General features: G+C 46.3%; 1 protein-coding gene across 4 annotated transcripts in view; it reads left to right on the top strand.

The window, feature by feature from the left end:
- The window catches only part of HTT (huntingtin), a 139,679-nt gene that overhangs the window by 53,283 nt on the left and 71,312 nt on the right, over positions 1 to 15,084 (top strand). For all 4 annotated transcript variants that reach the window (XM_081812704.1, XM_081812703.1, XM_081812705.1 and 1 more), the window contains exons 16-26: positions 329 to 466; positions 1,306 to 1,464; positions 1,554 to 1,651; positions 2,725 to 2,864; positions 3,859 to 3,922; positions 4,173 to 4,273; positions 6,923 to 7,069; positions 8,973 to 9,093; positions 10,891 to 10,967; positions 12,646 to 12,797; positions 13,842 to 14,044. In XM_081812704.1, coding sequence (XP_081668830.1) covers positions 329 to 466; positions 1,306 to 1,464; positions 1,554 to 1,651; positions 2,725 to 2,864; positions 3,859 to 3,922; positions 4,173 to 4,273; positions 6,923 to 7,069; positions 8,973 to 9,093; positions 10,891 to 10,967; positions 12,646 to 12,797; positions 13,842 to 14,044 — 1,400 coding nt within the window. The remainder of the gene's footprint in view (positions 1 to 328; positions 467 to 1,305; positions 1,465 to 1,553; positions 1,652 to 2,724; positions 2,865 to 3,858; positions 3,923 to 4,172; positions 4,274 to 6,922; positions 7,070 to 8,972; positions 9,094 to 10,890; positions 10,968 to 12,645; positions 12,798 to 13,841; positions 14,045 to 15,084) is intronic.

Genomic DNA, 15,084 nt, shown 5'->3' with positions numbered 1-15,084 from the left:
GGATCGTGGATCACCACATCAAAAACTAATGATGTATTGTACGGTGACTAATACAATAAAATTAAAACAAAAAAACAAAAAACAACAACAAAAAAGAAAGGTACAGAGCCGAAGGAAATACCGAGGTCTCAAGGTCAACTTGGTGACTGATTCGCGCCTCATTGCCGTAGCAGAGGGAGGGACTAGAGTCTGGGCCCAGCAGTGGCTTTCACTGACTGATGGGAGAAGGGAGGGGATGATGGGCGAGCCGGGTTGGTGGGTCTAGTTTTGTTCCTGTGGAAACTACATGTTGGCTGCTTTGAAGGTGACCTTGGTGGTTTCCTTGCAGTGCTGGTTCCGGACAGGGACGTGAGGGTCAGTGTGAAGGCGCTGGCACTCAGCTGTGTGGGGGCCGCTGTGGCCCTTCATCCTGAGTCTTTCTTCAGCAAACTTTATAAAGTACCTCTTGACACCATGGAGTACCCTGGTATGTTACAAGTTCACGGCTTGTCCCTCATGTTTAATCCTTACTTCAAAAACTATGTCAAACCATCTTGGCTGTTTTAGTTTAGAGTAGTCTGTGTTTTGAGTTAATTTGTGGTATTTCTGAACTGAGTTGTAGCTCCATATAAAACACATAAATAGTAATGTTTTTTGCTTTTCGGACTCCCTGTCGATGCAGTGTTTCGTTTAAACACACGTGACGAGACAATAGGTATGTGGGAACGTAAGAGCCACTTTACATACATATTGGATTTATACCAAAGGCACAAATTGCGTATAATCAAAATTGCTTTGGGTCACACTCCGTGGGGCCAGATGTTCACACTCAGAGACAAGCAGGACCCGAGGCGAGCAGAGCAGCAGCAGATCCGGCCCCTGTAGCGCACGCTGGGACCCACTCTCATGTTGGAGTAAATGGGGGAGGGGCCGCACTTCTAAAATTACCCTCCCGTTCCCTCCCTTTCTTGGGTGAGGGGACACACTTGTGCTTTTGAATTCATATTAGGTAAGTGTGGACTAGTTTGAGTTTCTCTAGTCTTTTTTTTGAAGTGAAATCTTGGAATTTTGATTATTGGCCGGCAGCCTGGAATTATAATCCAGAACATCTATTGTGTTGAAGTGATATCAGAGCTATGGTGAATCTAGAATCTTTAAACCCCACAATATTTTACCACTCATGGCTGTTACATTCAAGTCTCTTCTAGATTTGGATTGCCCCCTCACCCTTGTTTTTTTTTTCTTCTCTGAGAATGAAGCTTTTATTTTGAGAGAGAAAATTGATGGTAGGGGCTTATACAGTGGCTGGGCAATTTATCTCTACAGAGGAGCAGTATGTGTCAGACATCCTGAACTACATCGATCACGGAGACCCCCAGGTCAGAGGAGCCACGGCCGTTCTCTGTGGGACCCTCATCTCCTCCATCCTCAGCAGGTCCCGCTTCCAAGTGGGAGACTGGATGAGCACTATCAGGGCCCTGACAGGTAAGGACAGAGTTTTCAGGGTATTTTCTAGGTAGAACGCCCAAGTTCAAGGTTACGTAAAGGCACTTGCTGTTTGCTCTTCTGGTCAGGAAATACATTTTCTCTGGCGGACTGCATTCCTTTGCTGCAGAAAACTTTGAAGGATGAATCTTCTGTGACTTGCAAGTTGGCTTGTACAGCTGCGAGGGTAAGCATAATCTTTTGTGGAAATCGGTTCTTTGATTAGTAGAGATTTTACCATTGTTATAACTAAAAGTGGGCTTAATACTGAATAGTCCTAGACATTCTAAAGCTGTAAACAATAGTAAACGTGCGTGTGTCCATCACTCCGCTGCAGGAAGAAAGCATTACCGGTAAAGGAAGAGTGTAGTGTAAGTTTCAGTACTCAGAGTGTTTGTTTGAAATGTTCCTTTTTCTAAAGGGTCTATTTAGAAATATACTTTGCCAACACGAAGGTTAAAACCTGTTGAATTAAACACCACCGGCGCTCTCGGGCCCACAGAGCGGAGTCAAGAGGAGTCTCGAGGTTATTTAGTGACCCTGTGTTGCGTCCCTGCAGCGCCTCCAGCCTTCACGCAGCAGCGTGGTGAACCTCTGTAGATCACCTGATCAGTAAATCACAACTGGCCAATCAACAACAGTAAAAATTAACCAGTAAAAATGAAAGCAAAAACCCAACAGTTGTCAAATGAATAGGATACCTTCCCTTTTCAAAATTTCATGGCCAGAATTGTTCCTTAGTTCCAAATGTTCGCCAGGTTTCAGTCAGTCTATCTCTCCAGGGGCACAGCAGATTGCTGGCCCCGAGTCAGCTCCCATCTGCTGTATGGAAGTGCCCACGTGTGCACTGAGGGGTGGGAAGGGCGCGGCCACGGGGGGCTCTGCCGTTGTTGGGGGGCCGCGGAGTACCCGGCCGCTTAGCAAAGGGCACGGGTCCCCTGTCGGCCCCGGGTCTGAGACTTGTTTTAGAATGGAGTGGTTTACCCCTGATCCATGGTCGCGAAATTGGTGTCTGGGAGTAGAGGCCATGACCAAGACAGCAGTGGGAGGGAGAAAGAAACAAAGTGATGTGGAAGGGACACATTTAGTTTTAAACTTGAGTTAATGACGTTTCTGAGAGATGTGGGAAAAATGCAGCATCCCTGCTGCGGTTAGAAGAAGAGGAAACGGGTATATGGAGGCGTGATGTCATAACTGTCAGGAGGCAGTAACGGCACAGGGTTGACCCCGACGCCGTCCCGCGGCGGCCTTGTCTTCCAGCACTGTGTCATGAGTCTCTGCAGCAGTAGCTATAGCGAATTGGGATTGCAGCTGATCACCGACATGCTGACCTTGAGGGATAGTTCCTACTGGCTGGTGAGGACAGAGCTTTTGGAAACTCTTGCAGAGATTGACTTTAGGTAAGTGATGAATCAGGTTCCTTAGGTCTGTAAACCAAAGCTGCTGGGAGTTCGAGCCAGGAATCGAAAGGCCTGGGCCAGTTGCTTCTAGTACTGATTTGTGATGGTCGTCGAGTAACCTGTGAGTTGGGAATCTGGGTGGCGTGGAGAGCTGATGCTGGTTTCCTCCTCAGCTTGCTCTGTGCTTGCGATTTTAAAATACGGGCAGAGGAGTAGATCTTTCTGGTGGTCTCAGTCATCTAAGCGTCCTGGATGGCGGGAATGATAGAACTCAGACTTCTATCACTCCTGCTTGTATGTACAAAGGGAACGTCCTCCTCATTATACCGGACTTAGGTCAGACAGCCTGTCTGTACTGTTGCAATTAAAAAATAACTTGATGCCTTCTGCATTTTCTAGGAATAAGTTTGGTTTAAGATGTTTTCTTCCAGTGCTTTCTTTTAGAAGGGGAAATTTCTTTTATTACCCAGGCATTTGGGTGTTCTTCAAGCAGCTATTACAAAGTCCTTGTTATGTGCCAGGCTCAGGGCTATTGCCCTGAGTGGTTAGTGGTTAGTTTCTTTTTCCCTCAGAACATCTCTCTGAATGAGGGGTTCCTCTCAGCTCCGCCCACTGGAAAGGACCCTGGGGAGGGGGCAAGGAACCTGCCCGAGGCCGTGCGGGGCTCCCCACAGTCCGCACTCACCTTCCCTGGTGGCTGAGCTCACTCTGAGGCCACTTGGAGTCTCTCACAGTGATAGATGGTGATATTTATTTTGAAGAAAACAGTTTACAGAGTCTGAAATGAGGATGGGAATATGAGCTCTACTTACTTAAAAACCTTCGTCCTTCTGTGGGTCTGAGGAAGTGCTCTCTCTCCGGCCTTCTGGGTGGCCGGCCCAGCCCCCTCCGGAGCAGCCGCCTTCTGTGTCCTGTGTGTCAGGGTCATGCAGGCCGACGGTGGGTGTCTGTGGACTCACTAAATTGTTTCGTGTTAAAAATGTTCTTTTGTTAGGTTGGTGAGCTTTTTGGAGGCAAAAGCAGAAAACCTGCACAGAGGGGCGCATCATTACACAGGGGTAAGCAGTTCATTGTTATGAGGCCGTGTCGTAACTTCTAGGAGTTGCGCTTTCCCAGGGGTGTGGGTCTCCTCTCAGCGCGCTCTGTTCTAGATCGACTCTGTGATTCAGGTCTTGACAGTCGTGCTTGTGTGTGTGAATTTAAGGCTGGTGATCGTGAGTTCTCCCTCACTGGCCTTCCAGAGTATCTTACCTGAAATTGGGTTAAAGACAGACGTCATATCTAGTTTTTTTATCCTTCTCTCTGAAGCTTTTAAAACTGCAAGAACGAGTGCTGCATGATGTCGTCATCTATCTGCTCGGGGACGAGGACCCCAGGGTGCGGCACGTTGCCGCAGCAGCTTTGATGAGGTATTTACCACGCATTTTCTCTCTTTGCTCACTTTAGTGGTGGAAGCACTAAGTGGTAGGAGGAGGGGAGCTGGGTCATCCAGAGAGTAGGTCAGCATTCCCAGATCCTGGCGCTCACTTTCAGCTCTTCCAAAACTATCAGAAAAGATACTATTTACTGCCCAGGAGTCTAAAGTGAGGGTGAAAACGGCTAGCCTCCTGCTGTAAAAGCGACGCACTTTCACTGTCAGAAGCTTGGAATATAGAGGAGAGCACGAAGAAGAAAATAGAAATCTCCTTCATTTTTGTCACTGGAGATAATCACTGTGAACATGTTGAGGTATATCCTGTGTATAAGTCTCTTCAGAATCGGGACCAAGTGTACGTGCAATTTTGTGATCTGATCATTTCCACCTAATATGTTATTACATCTTCCTGCTGTGAAGGAAGTGCTGTAAAAAAAACTGTGACCACCAGTGATGTCTAGGGCCGCACCCTGTGCGCAGATATGTTCATATGTTTGTACTGAAGTGCGTGACATGTCATACAGAGTGAGATCAGTGAAGGCTATGGATGCTGTTTCAGAAAAAGAAATTGTAGTTAGTGGCCAGTAGTTTATTCTGTAGTTGCGATAAACTTTTATGTAAATATTATTTGGTTGGATGTTAAGTTTTCTTTGACTTAGATAATGAATAATGCTCATGAATATTGTTACACACAAATGTTTATGTGTACATTTTTTTCCTTAGAATTAATTCCTGGAAGTTGAGTTACTAGGCCAAGCTTTCTGATGTTGTTGTTGCTTTTTTTTTTTTTTTTAATTTTTCATAGCTTTACTGAAGTATGATTTTATATCCCTTAACATTCACCCATTTTAAGTGTACAGTTTAATGATTAGTAGTAAACTTACAGATTCATGTAGCCATCACCACGATCCTGGTTTTAGAACATTTCCATTACCCCAGAAAGCTCCCTTGTGCCCACGTGCAATCACGAATCCACTTCCTTTTCTGGACATGTTATATAAATGGGATCATACAGTAGATGGACTTTTGCCTCTCGCTTTTTCCCCTTAGTTTTCAGGGTTCGTCCATCCTGTCGTGTGTACCAGAGTGTGTTCCTTTTATTGCCGCATACATAGTTCTCTGTTACAGGGGCGACACTGTCTTTTCTTTACCCAGTCACCAGATGATTGATATTACTTCCACTTTTTTGGCTACTATGGATTGTGCTGGCTGAACATTTGCCCACAAGACGTCGTGTGGACATATGTTCTCATTTCTTTTGGGTCAGTACCTAGAAGTGGATTTCTTATGGGTTTTGGTACTTCCTGTGAAATTGGTGTCCAGAAACATACCAGTCTCTACTTCTTAATGACCAGAATATGACTGTGCCCGATTCTTCTCACCAAAAAAATATTTCAAAAAAAGTTAAATACGTATCGATTGTTGAGGCAGAAATTGGCATTTCTTTTTAAAATAACTTATCTTTTAAAAGTAATAACACATGTTTGCTGAACAAAATTTAGGGAAAATATAAAATAGGAAATAAAAATCTCTGTGATCAAACTAATCAAAACCAAAGTTCCATTTTGATGTATATCTTTTCTTTTCTTTTTTCTTTTTTTTTAAGATTATTTATTTATTTATTTGACAGAGACAGCGAGAGAGGGAACACAAAGCAGGGGGAGTGGGAGAGGGAGAAGCAGGCTTCCCGCTGAGCAGGGAGTCCGATGTGGGGCTCGAGCCCAGGACCCTGGGACCATGACCTGAGCTGAAGGCAGACGCTTAATGACAGAGCCACCCAGGCACCCCTGATGTATATCTTTTCTGTTTTCAGTGTTGTCATTTGCATATTTCTTTGTTTACTTGTGAGGTGTACCTTTTCGTGCACTTAACTGGGTTAGTATGACTTGCCTAATCAACGATTTTGGACCTTTCCCACTTTCTGCAAATGATAGCCATTTATTTTACCTTAGAAAAAAGTTGTACTTATGATCATATCTCCACAGAAGAGAGATTTTAATTAAGGATCCTGGGGTTTGCAATGTGATGAAACAGTTGTTTCTAAGAGTTATGAGCCCTGTCCACAAGGGTATGAGTACACTCATGCAGAACATGCCTTGTCCATTGCAGAAACGAGCCCTTCTGCTCTTTCGGGAAATGTTGCCTGTATTCTGCTTTTGAGGGGAGTTTAGATTTGTGAGGGACGTCTGCTGGAGCTTTGCCATCTGGGAGTGTGTGGGCTGGTGTTGCAGGCAGAACTGCAAAAGGGAGTAAGGGCCGGCCCCTGGTGTTCAGATCTGCTCTGTGCTCTAGTACTTTCTGTGAACAGTGGCTTCATGGACCTATTCATCTTGCTCAAGAGGACTGGAAAGAGAACTTTAAATCAGAGCATTTTATTATATGTAGAGAAAGGTACTTAATTCCACGACGGACAGAAAGGCAGTACGGCGCCTCGTCATATCAGGGTTGGCGTGACTGGTGTGTGGGCGATTGGTCCTGGGACCGGCAGCCCCGCTCTGCTGGGCTGGAGGGCCCCCCGAAGGAGGGAGCTGCTGTTAGTGGGTAGACTGTGCTGCAGGCTTCCCCACCTCGACAGAGGAGGGTGGTGCATCACAGGTGAGTTTCAGAGACTTCCGTCAGTAAGTATACTTTACTTCTACGGTAGGCTTGTCCCAAAGCTGTTCTACAAGTGCGACCAAGGACAAGCTGACCCTGTCGTGGCTGTGGCGAGAGATCAAAGCAGTGTTTACCTGAAGCTCCTCATGCACGAGACGCAGCCTCCATCTCACTTCTCCATCAGCACCATCACCAGGTACGTGTGCTGCGTGTGGCCTGACGTCATGGGTGGGAGGGGGACTTTCCTGACACTTCGTGCTTTCTCTAGAAGAAGCTTCAGGTGAGGGCGTTTGCGTAGGTGCTCTCCTTCGGTAGTTTGTCCTTTCTGGGATCCGCCACCCATCTTCATTTAGGAAGCTCGGCCATAGTCGCAGCGAGGACTGCATGAATCTTCTAATCCGCTCACTACAAGCCACCTACTCATAAGTGTGTTTTTGTGTGTGATGCTTATGCTGTGTCTTATCTAAAACCTTGTCCGGTAACGTTTTCACTCTATCACTCTATCTGTGTGCTCTACCCCCGACTGTTAGGGGGCTCGGCAGGGTTAGTTAGGGTTGTCCACTGGTGCAGTGCTTTGCACTTAGGACTATTCACGTTGTTGTGAGAAACTTTTAAATGCTGTTGCCGTTGGTGGCATCCAGCCTGCGCTTGTCGGGCCTCAGACGAGCACAGACTGTGGAAGTTGTTAGTGCAGAAACGCTTTAATGAAGCAATCATTCCTTTGCATTTTAGTTTGCAAAGAAGGCTGCAGAAGTGATCATAAAAGACTATCTCATGCAGTTTAACTCTCTGTGTTTTAAATGTTACTTTAAAAATGAGTTTTATATGTAGCTCTCCTGTTTGTTAGTGGCAATATTTTTTAAAAGCTTAGCTGTCAAGACTGAGATGTTTGCTTGATGCTTTTGTTGTGAATTTGGAACTCAGCTTGTCAGATTTTGGAAGTTATTCCTCAATAGATAACATCTCATGTAAAGATTGCTTTAAAAACACACGTGGACATAATTTTCTCAGAGAATTTCCTTTTTGTAAACCTAAGAAGTGGTCTTTTCTTCTCTCTGAGAAGACTCGGGATAAATATTCGTTAAAGATAAGCAAAAGCAGCGTGAGAGGGTCTCATCAGGAGTTGAACAAGCTTAAGGTAAATTGCTTTTTCTGAGCATCAGTTCAGAAAATGCCAGCAGAGATGAGTATAATATCGCATTAAAATTGGTTACTCACTACTACTGTGAAAGTCTTCCCCATTTCTTTTTTTTTTTTTTAAGATTTTATTTATTTATTTGAGACAGAGAGAATGAGAGAGAGAGAGCACATGAGAGGGAGGAGGGTCAGAGGGAGAAGCAGACTCCCCGCTGAGCAGGGAGCCCGATGTGGGACTCGATCCCAGGACTCCAGGATCGTGACCTGAGCCGAAGGCAGTTGCTTAACCAACTGAGCCACCCAGGCTCCTGAAAGTCTTCCCTGTTTCAAGCTCAGGCTGGCCTCTGGACATTGGCTGTGTTATTTGGTTCTTGAGTGGCCAGCTCCGTGGCCAGCTGAGCTGCGCCGTTGGCACCTTATTAGCTGTCTGCTGTTTGAGAATTGATGTGGGAAGAAAAGGAGTCTCTGAGTTTTGTTGGGTTCTGAGGACACTGGGCGATTCAGAACTGAATCCAGCACTAGTCCTGCTTGGGCTCTGCCGATAGGGCTGGGGACTCAGGATCTGTAACCTCAGCAAGGGGTGGAAATCGTTGCGTGCCGTGAGTGTGGTGTCGGGAAGCACCGCAGCGGCCCCGCAGTGGAACCAGCACTTTCGTCTTTCCTGCAGTCGGGACTGGCTTCAAGAAGGATTTCTTTCACCTTAGAAGTTTGAAAGATGAGTGGTTTGGATGGGTGGAGAGGGGGCCGTGAGCCTGTGGCGAGGCAGCACGGCCCGGGGCGCCACGGCGTGGGTGCTCGGGGCGGACTGGGCTGGGTTCACTTCCGGTCGGTCTGTCACGTCAAAGTCAAGACTGCTGGAACTTCTCGTAGGCCTTAATCTTAAACTTAGAAATGCCATTTGAATTTTGGAAGTGTCATAAGCTTTAGTAGTAGGTTTTAAGTTTCCGTGTTTTTCTCATTAGAATATACAGAGGCTATAACTTACTGCCGAGCATGACGGACGTCACTGTGGAAAACAACCTCTCCAGAGTCATCGCGGCAGTTTCCCGTGAACTGGTCACGTCCACCACGCGCGCGCTCACAGTAAGTCTCCTTGGTTGGCCTTGGCGAAATTGACTCTGGGTGGTTCCTGCAGTCAGTTCTTCGTGGTGAGTTGCCGTGTGAGAGCTTGCAGTCGTGGGGCTCACTAAGAACTTGTGCTTCCTGGAACAGAATCTTGGTGTATTCTAAATGGAGATTACACAACTATTTTTTTTTCCTGATTATTAAAGTAATACATGCTCATTGTAAAAAAAACTCAGCCAGTACAGGAAGACATAAAAATGAGAATAAAAACTGCCATGATCGAGTTGGTAATGTGTCAGAAGTTCAGAATGCCTCCAATATAACTGACTACGTGATATGTGATGGACGCTAAGGGAAAGACATCAGAAATGCCAGCCAAGGTGTTTGTGTAACGTACTCACCTGTATCATTTTCTGTGACGCTGGCAGCAGAAAAGGACCGTGATGTCCAAGAATGCATGATGATTAAATTCTGATTCCAGCGAAACTCATATTTATTACGCACCCGTTGACATGGGCTTCGGGGACTGTCTAGTGTTACAGAGTGGCGGAGTGGGGGTGTGCTAGCGTGTAGTCCGATCTCTGTTAGGAAGTCCTATTCACACATGTACCTTTCTCATGTACTCAGGAAAGTGACAGCAGAAAATGGCCAAAATGAATTTTTGGGCTGTCATCTTTGTTTCCTTCTTTATATTTTTCAGATATTTGCAAATTTTCTAAAATGAACAAGGGTAACTTCCATAATCAGAAATAGAGAATATTATACAAGGTAGTGTTAATTTGCTGATTGCCAGGTTAAACCTCGTTGTTTATTTTATGTGACAGAAGAAATGCTTACCTGTTGTAGAAAACGCCAACAATTAGGATTAGGCTGTCTTTTTTTTTTTTTTTTTAAAGATTTTATTTATTTATTTGAGACAGAGAGAATGAAAGAGAGAGAGCACATGAGAGGGGGGAGGGTCAGAGGGAGAAGCAGACTCCCTGCCGAGCAGGGAGCCTGATGCGGGACTCGATCCAGGGACTCCAGGATCATGACCTGAGCCGAAGGCAGTCGCCCAACCAACTGAGCCACCCAGGCGCCCCAGGATTAGGCTGTCTTGATAAGAACATAAGTGCCTTGGGGCGCCTGGGTGGCTCAGTCGTTAAGCGTCTGCCTTCAGCTCAGGTCATGATCCCAGAGTCCTGGGATCAAGCCCCACATCGGGCTCCCTGCTCGGCGGGAAGCCTGCTTCTCCCTCTCCCACTCCCCCTGCTTGTGTTCCCTCTCTCGCTGTGTCTCTCTCTGTCAAATAAATAAATAAAATCTTTAAAAAAAAAAAAAGAACATAAGTGCCTTTTAAACCTAAATATTGTTTGGCGTCTCTAGTTTGGTCTTCCCTTGATTTGTTTAAAATATCATAAACTTTACTTATTTGTATTTATTGTGGCTTCCACGTATCGGGCACTGTTCTCGGCTTGGGATATAAACACAGAGAAGGGTTCGTGCCTTTGTGGTCCTTGCAGTCTGCTCAGGAGATGGACGTCAGTGAGCTCAGGGCAGAGGCGGGGACGCGGCATCGTTGGACATTCTGATCAGAAGGCTGCTCCAGCTGCCGGCCTGTCTTCACGGCACACGATGGGCCCTCCTTAGAGCCTGTGTTTCCCATGCCCTGCTCTGTCTTTGAAGGATGAATGGGTGCCATGGTAGGACAGATATTGTTAGACACAGACCTCAATTATGTTTTCATTGTTCGTACTTTTTATGAAGGGCGAAAGGTTCAATTTAATAAATGCTTTTTGTGCGTGGGTGTGATTTTACTATCCTCTTCTCCTTTAGTTTGGATGCTGCGAAGCTCTGTGTCTCCTTTCAACCACCTTTCCCGTCTGCATTTGGAGTTTAGGTTGGCATTGTGGGTATGTATTTTTCTCAGCATATGGTTATCTACACTCATGTGATACAGACATTGCTATTGGAATCCTCTGTTTTCTTTCTTAAATCTTTTCTCAGTGTGACCTTTTGGACACGTACCCAAAGGAATCCTTGCTTCTGCCCTGTTAGCTGTGTGGGAAATTAGTGATAGAGCTCTCGGAAAATCTGGATTCGCTGTGATTCTCATGGGTGTCAAATGCTCACTCTTAAGTGCTTTGGAGGATTTCAGGGTGTCATTTGTAGATTCATTTTGGACAATTCACATATGTTGGCAGGATGTTTCTAATTGGCTTGATTCTCTCCAAATGGCTACACTATGTACTAGAAATTTAGAAACATTTTTTGTTTGAAATCAGATGTGACCTGTCGTGTAAAATCATGATGAGCTAAAGGAATTGGCAAGCTTATATGATCAGTTTCCATTTAAAAATGAGTTTCTTGGGCGCCTGGGTGGCTCAGTTGGTTAAGCGACTGCCTTCGGCTCAGGTCATGATCCTGGAGTCCTGGGATCGAGTCCCGCATCGGGCTCCCTGCTCGGCGGGGAGTCTGCTTCTCTCTCTCCCACTCCCTGTTTGTGTTCCCTCTCTCGCTGTGTCTTTCTCTGTCAAATAAATAAATAAATAAATAAATAAATAAATAAAAAAAAATGAGTTTCTTCCGCTAGATGGCCCGAATAGCATCTGTGAAATAATTTCGAATCTCCTACAGCACTAAGGAGTAAGCTTTTATTATGTGTACCGATTACTGAGAGACATTTTGGTGACTCGCCATCATATTTGGAAACAAATCTGCAGATTTCTTGTGTGTCAGCATATGGCCAGCTAACATTTGCTTGGAGTGGATGGATTGCTGGTCTAGAGTGGTTGCTTCCTTTTGCCCACAGGTAGTTATCGAGCAACCTCAGTTTCTGGTCAGAGATCCAGTACCTGACCTGACTAAGCAACTGTGGCATTGGAGTAAAATAATGCTAAGGCAAAATTCAGAGAAAGCTAAAAAGTTATAAAAAAAGAGTTTCAATAGTTTTTTTTTTAATTATTATTATTATTTTATTTTATTTTTTTAAGATTTTATTTATTTATTTGAGAGAGCGAGAATGAGAGAGAGTACATGAGACGGGGGAGGTTCAGAGGGAGAAGCAGGCTCCCCGCTGAGCAGGGAGCCCGATGCGGAACTCGATCCCGGGACTCCAAGATCATGACCTGAGCTGAAGGCAGACGTTTAACCAACTGAGCCACCCAGGCGCCCAATTATTTTTTTTTTAAGATTTTATTTATTTATTTGTCAGAGAGAGAGAGCGCACAAGCAGGGGGAGCAGCAGAGGGAGAGGGACAAGCAGGCTCCCCACTGAGCAGGGAGCCCGACGTGGGGCTGGAACCCAGGACCCTGGGATCATGACCTGAGCTGAAGGCAGACGTTTAACCATCTGAGCCACACAGGCGTCCCCAGTTTCAATAGTTTTAATCAGATCTGCTACCTGGTTTCCTTTCTCAATGATATTTATGGAGCTGTGGCTTACTGGAAGGATGGCAGTTAACAATAGTAAAACCACTTGATGAGCTGGTATAAAACGTGGTGACATGCCTTCTTCCTGGTTCCTTAGAGAAGGCAGGACTGTTTGATTTAAAGTTTTTGTCGTTTGACCTGGCACACGTCTCCTTCCAGGGTGCCCCCACTGAGCACTTCCGATGAATCGAGAAAGAGCTGTACTGTTGGCATGGCCACAATGATCCTCACCTTGCTCTCATCAGCTTGGTTCCCGCTGGATCTCTCAGCCCATCAGGATGCTTTGGTTTTAGCCGGAAACTTGCTTGCAGGTATTGGTACTGAGCTGAAACAGGGACTTCAGGTCTATAGCTTTTGTTTCCTTCTAGGGAGTGGGGTGGTGAGCACATGGAGGGAAATTACTCCAGTGATGGTTTGATCCTGTAGTCAGAGCGTCCCATGTGACCAGCGTGGGTGTGTGCTGTGGGCAGCTGTTCTGAGCCGAGTAGTTTAAAGGAGCCCCTTCCCTGTGCAGTCCCTTAGTTGGCTACGGGTAAACACATTTCTAATTTCGTTTTAGCAGGCACCATGGCTGTAAGAAAGCATGGTATTTGGGCTCTGTTCTCAAGTCAGCCGTGGATTCAGTGAGTGACACACCATAGTACGGTGGCAGTGCCAAGGAGCCATAGTCACTGTGCTGTGGGGGACCAGGACAGGAAACAGGTTTCATGGGCTGGCAGGAAAGGGCACACCAGACGGAGGGCATAGCCTGTTTGAAGTCAGGGAGACATGAAAAATTGTGTGACGTGTGAGGACTGTAAGTAGTTTGGGATGTCAGGTGAGGACGAGGATGGAGGATGTGGCGGGTGAAGAAGGAGGCTGCTGAACTTGAGGGGTGTGGGGTGCTACCTCGTTAAGGAGGACTGTGGTGTTTGCTGTGGGAGGTCATGGAAGAGCCTCATGGAGGGACTAGCTGTGGGACAGAGTCCCCCCACGGGCTTGAGTGTGGCTTGGAGAACAAGGTAGGGAAGCCCACTTGGGAGGTTCATGTTGCAGTCGAGGCGAGAGAGAGTCTCAACAAGATCCCGGCTGTGGGCCGTGGGAGAGGACTCTGACTGGAAGAGACTGGAGGGGCAGGAGCAGCAGGCCATGGCCACCAGTGGAACTTCGGTTGTAAAGATCCGGAGGGCCTGGGGTGATTGGCACATCACCAATATATGGGTGGGTGTACGTCCGGTGGTGACATTCATGAAAGTCCATTTCCTGTGGAGTTGGAGGGATCAGTTGACCACCAGGTGGAGATGGCCAGCAAACTCAAAGTAGGCGGGTCTAAATGACTTAGCTTCCCTAGTGATTTTCTCTTTCCCTCATCACAGCCAGTGCCCCCAAATCTCTGAGAAGTTCCTGGACCTCCGAAGAAGAGGCCAACCCAACAGCTGCCAAGCAGGAAGAGGTCTGGCCAGCTCTGGGTGACCGGACCCTGGTGCCCATGGTGGAACAGCTCTTCTCCCACCTGCTGAAGGTGATTAATATCTGTGCTCACGTCTTGGACGATGTGGCTCCGGGACCAGCAATGAAGGTAACTTTAGGCTTGGGCAGCTCAGTGACCCCGTGGCGCCGGACCTGCCTTCGCTCACTTGTCTGCCCCTTCCTTACTCTCTCTTGCTTTAAATGAACAGAATTGCTCATAGGGTGACACTAAGTTTAATACCAAAATGTGTCATCCAATTTGTAGCTCTTTTGGTACCGTTCTGTTAACTGTCGCCTCTGAGAGGGAAAGAACTAGCTGGATTCTTAGGCTTTAAGCATTAGCTGAGAAAGCTCACAGTTGAAGTTGCTGTCTCCTGGAATGTTCGCAGGTTGTTCTGCTTCTCTATGAAGTACAGGTCCGCGAATGAGCTTCAGGACAAATGGTGATGTGTTTGCACAGTGAATTTAAGATAGATGAGTTCACTTATAATTATATCCAATTATTTGCCCTCCCGTGTTTTCCATCTCAAGTTACTTCCATCATGAAAAAGCTCTTCTAACTTCGCGTTCTCCCTTAGCGGCCATTTGGTCTCCCCATCACTACAAACTTTTCTGAAGAGTCGTGTCTCCCCACTTCACACCCTAGTACCTCCTGCATGCTCTGGCACTGGCCTGGACGCTGTCCGCAGCTCCGGCCACCGATTCTTTTTTTTTTTTTTATGTTAATCACCATACAGTACATCATTAGTTTTTGATGTAGTGTTCCACGATTCATTGTTTGCATATAGCACCCAGTGCTCCATTCAGTACGTGCCCTCTTTAATACCCATCACCGGGCTGACCCATCCCCCCACCCCCCCTCCCCTCTAGAACCCTCAGTTTGTTTTTCAGAGTCCATAGTCTCTCGTGGTTCGTCTCCCCCTCCGATTTCCCCCCCTTCATTCTTCCCCTCCTGCTATCTTCTTCTTCTTTTTTTTTTCTTTTAACATATAATATATTATTTGCTTCAGAGGTACAGATCTGTGGTTCAACAGTCTTACACAATTCACAGCACTCACCATAGCACAAAGCCTCCCCAATGTCCCATCACCCAGCCACCCCATCCCTCCCACCCCCCACTACTCCAGCAACCCTCAATTTGTTTCCTGA

The sequence above is a fragment of the Leptonychotes weddellii genome, chromosome 2 (genome assembly GCF_054177405.1).
Source record: "Leptonychotes weddellii isolate Sample4059 chromosome 2, ASM5417740v2, whole genome shotgun sequence".
NCBI classification, from domain to species: Eukaryota; Metazoa; Chordata; class Mammalia; order Carnivora; family Phocidae; genus Leptonychotes; species Leptonychotes weddellii.
The sequence above is the reverse complement of the archived record's forward strand: the minus strand, read 5'-3'. Positions and strand labels throughout refer to the sequence as shown.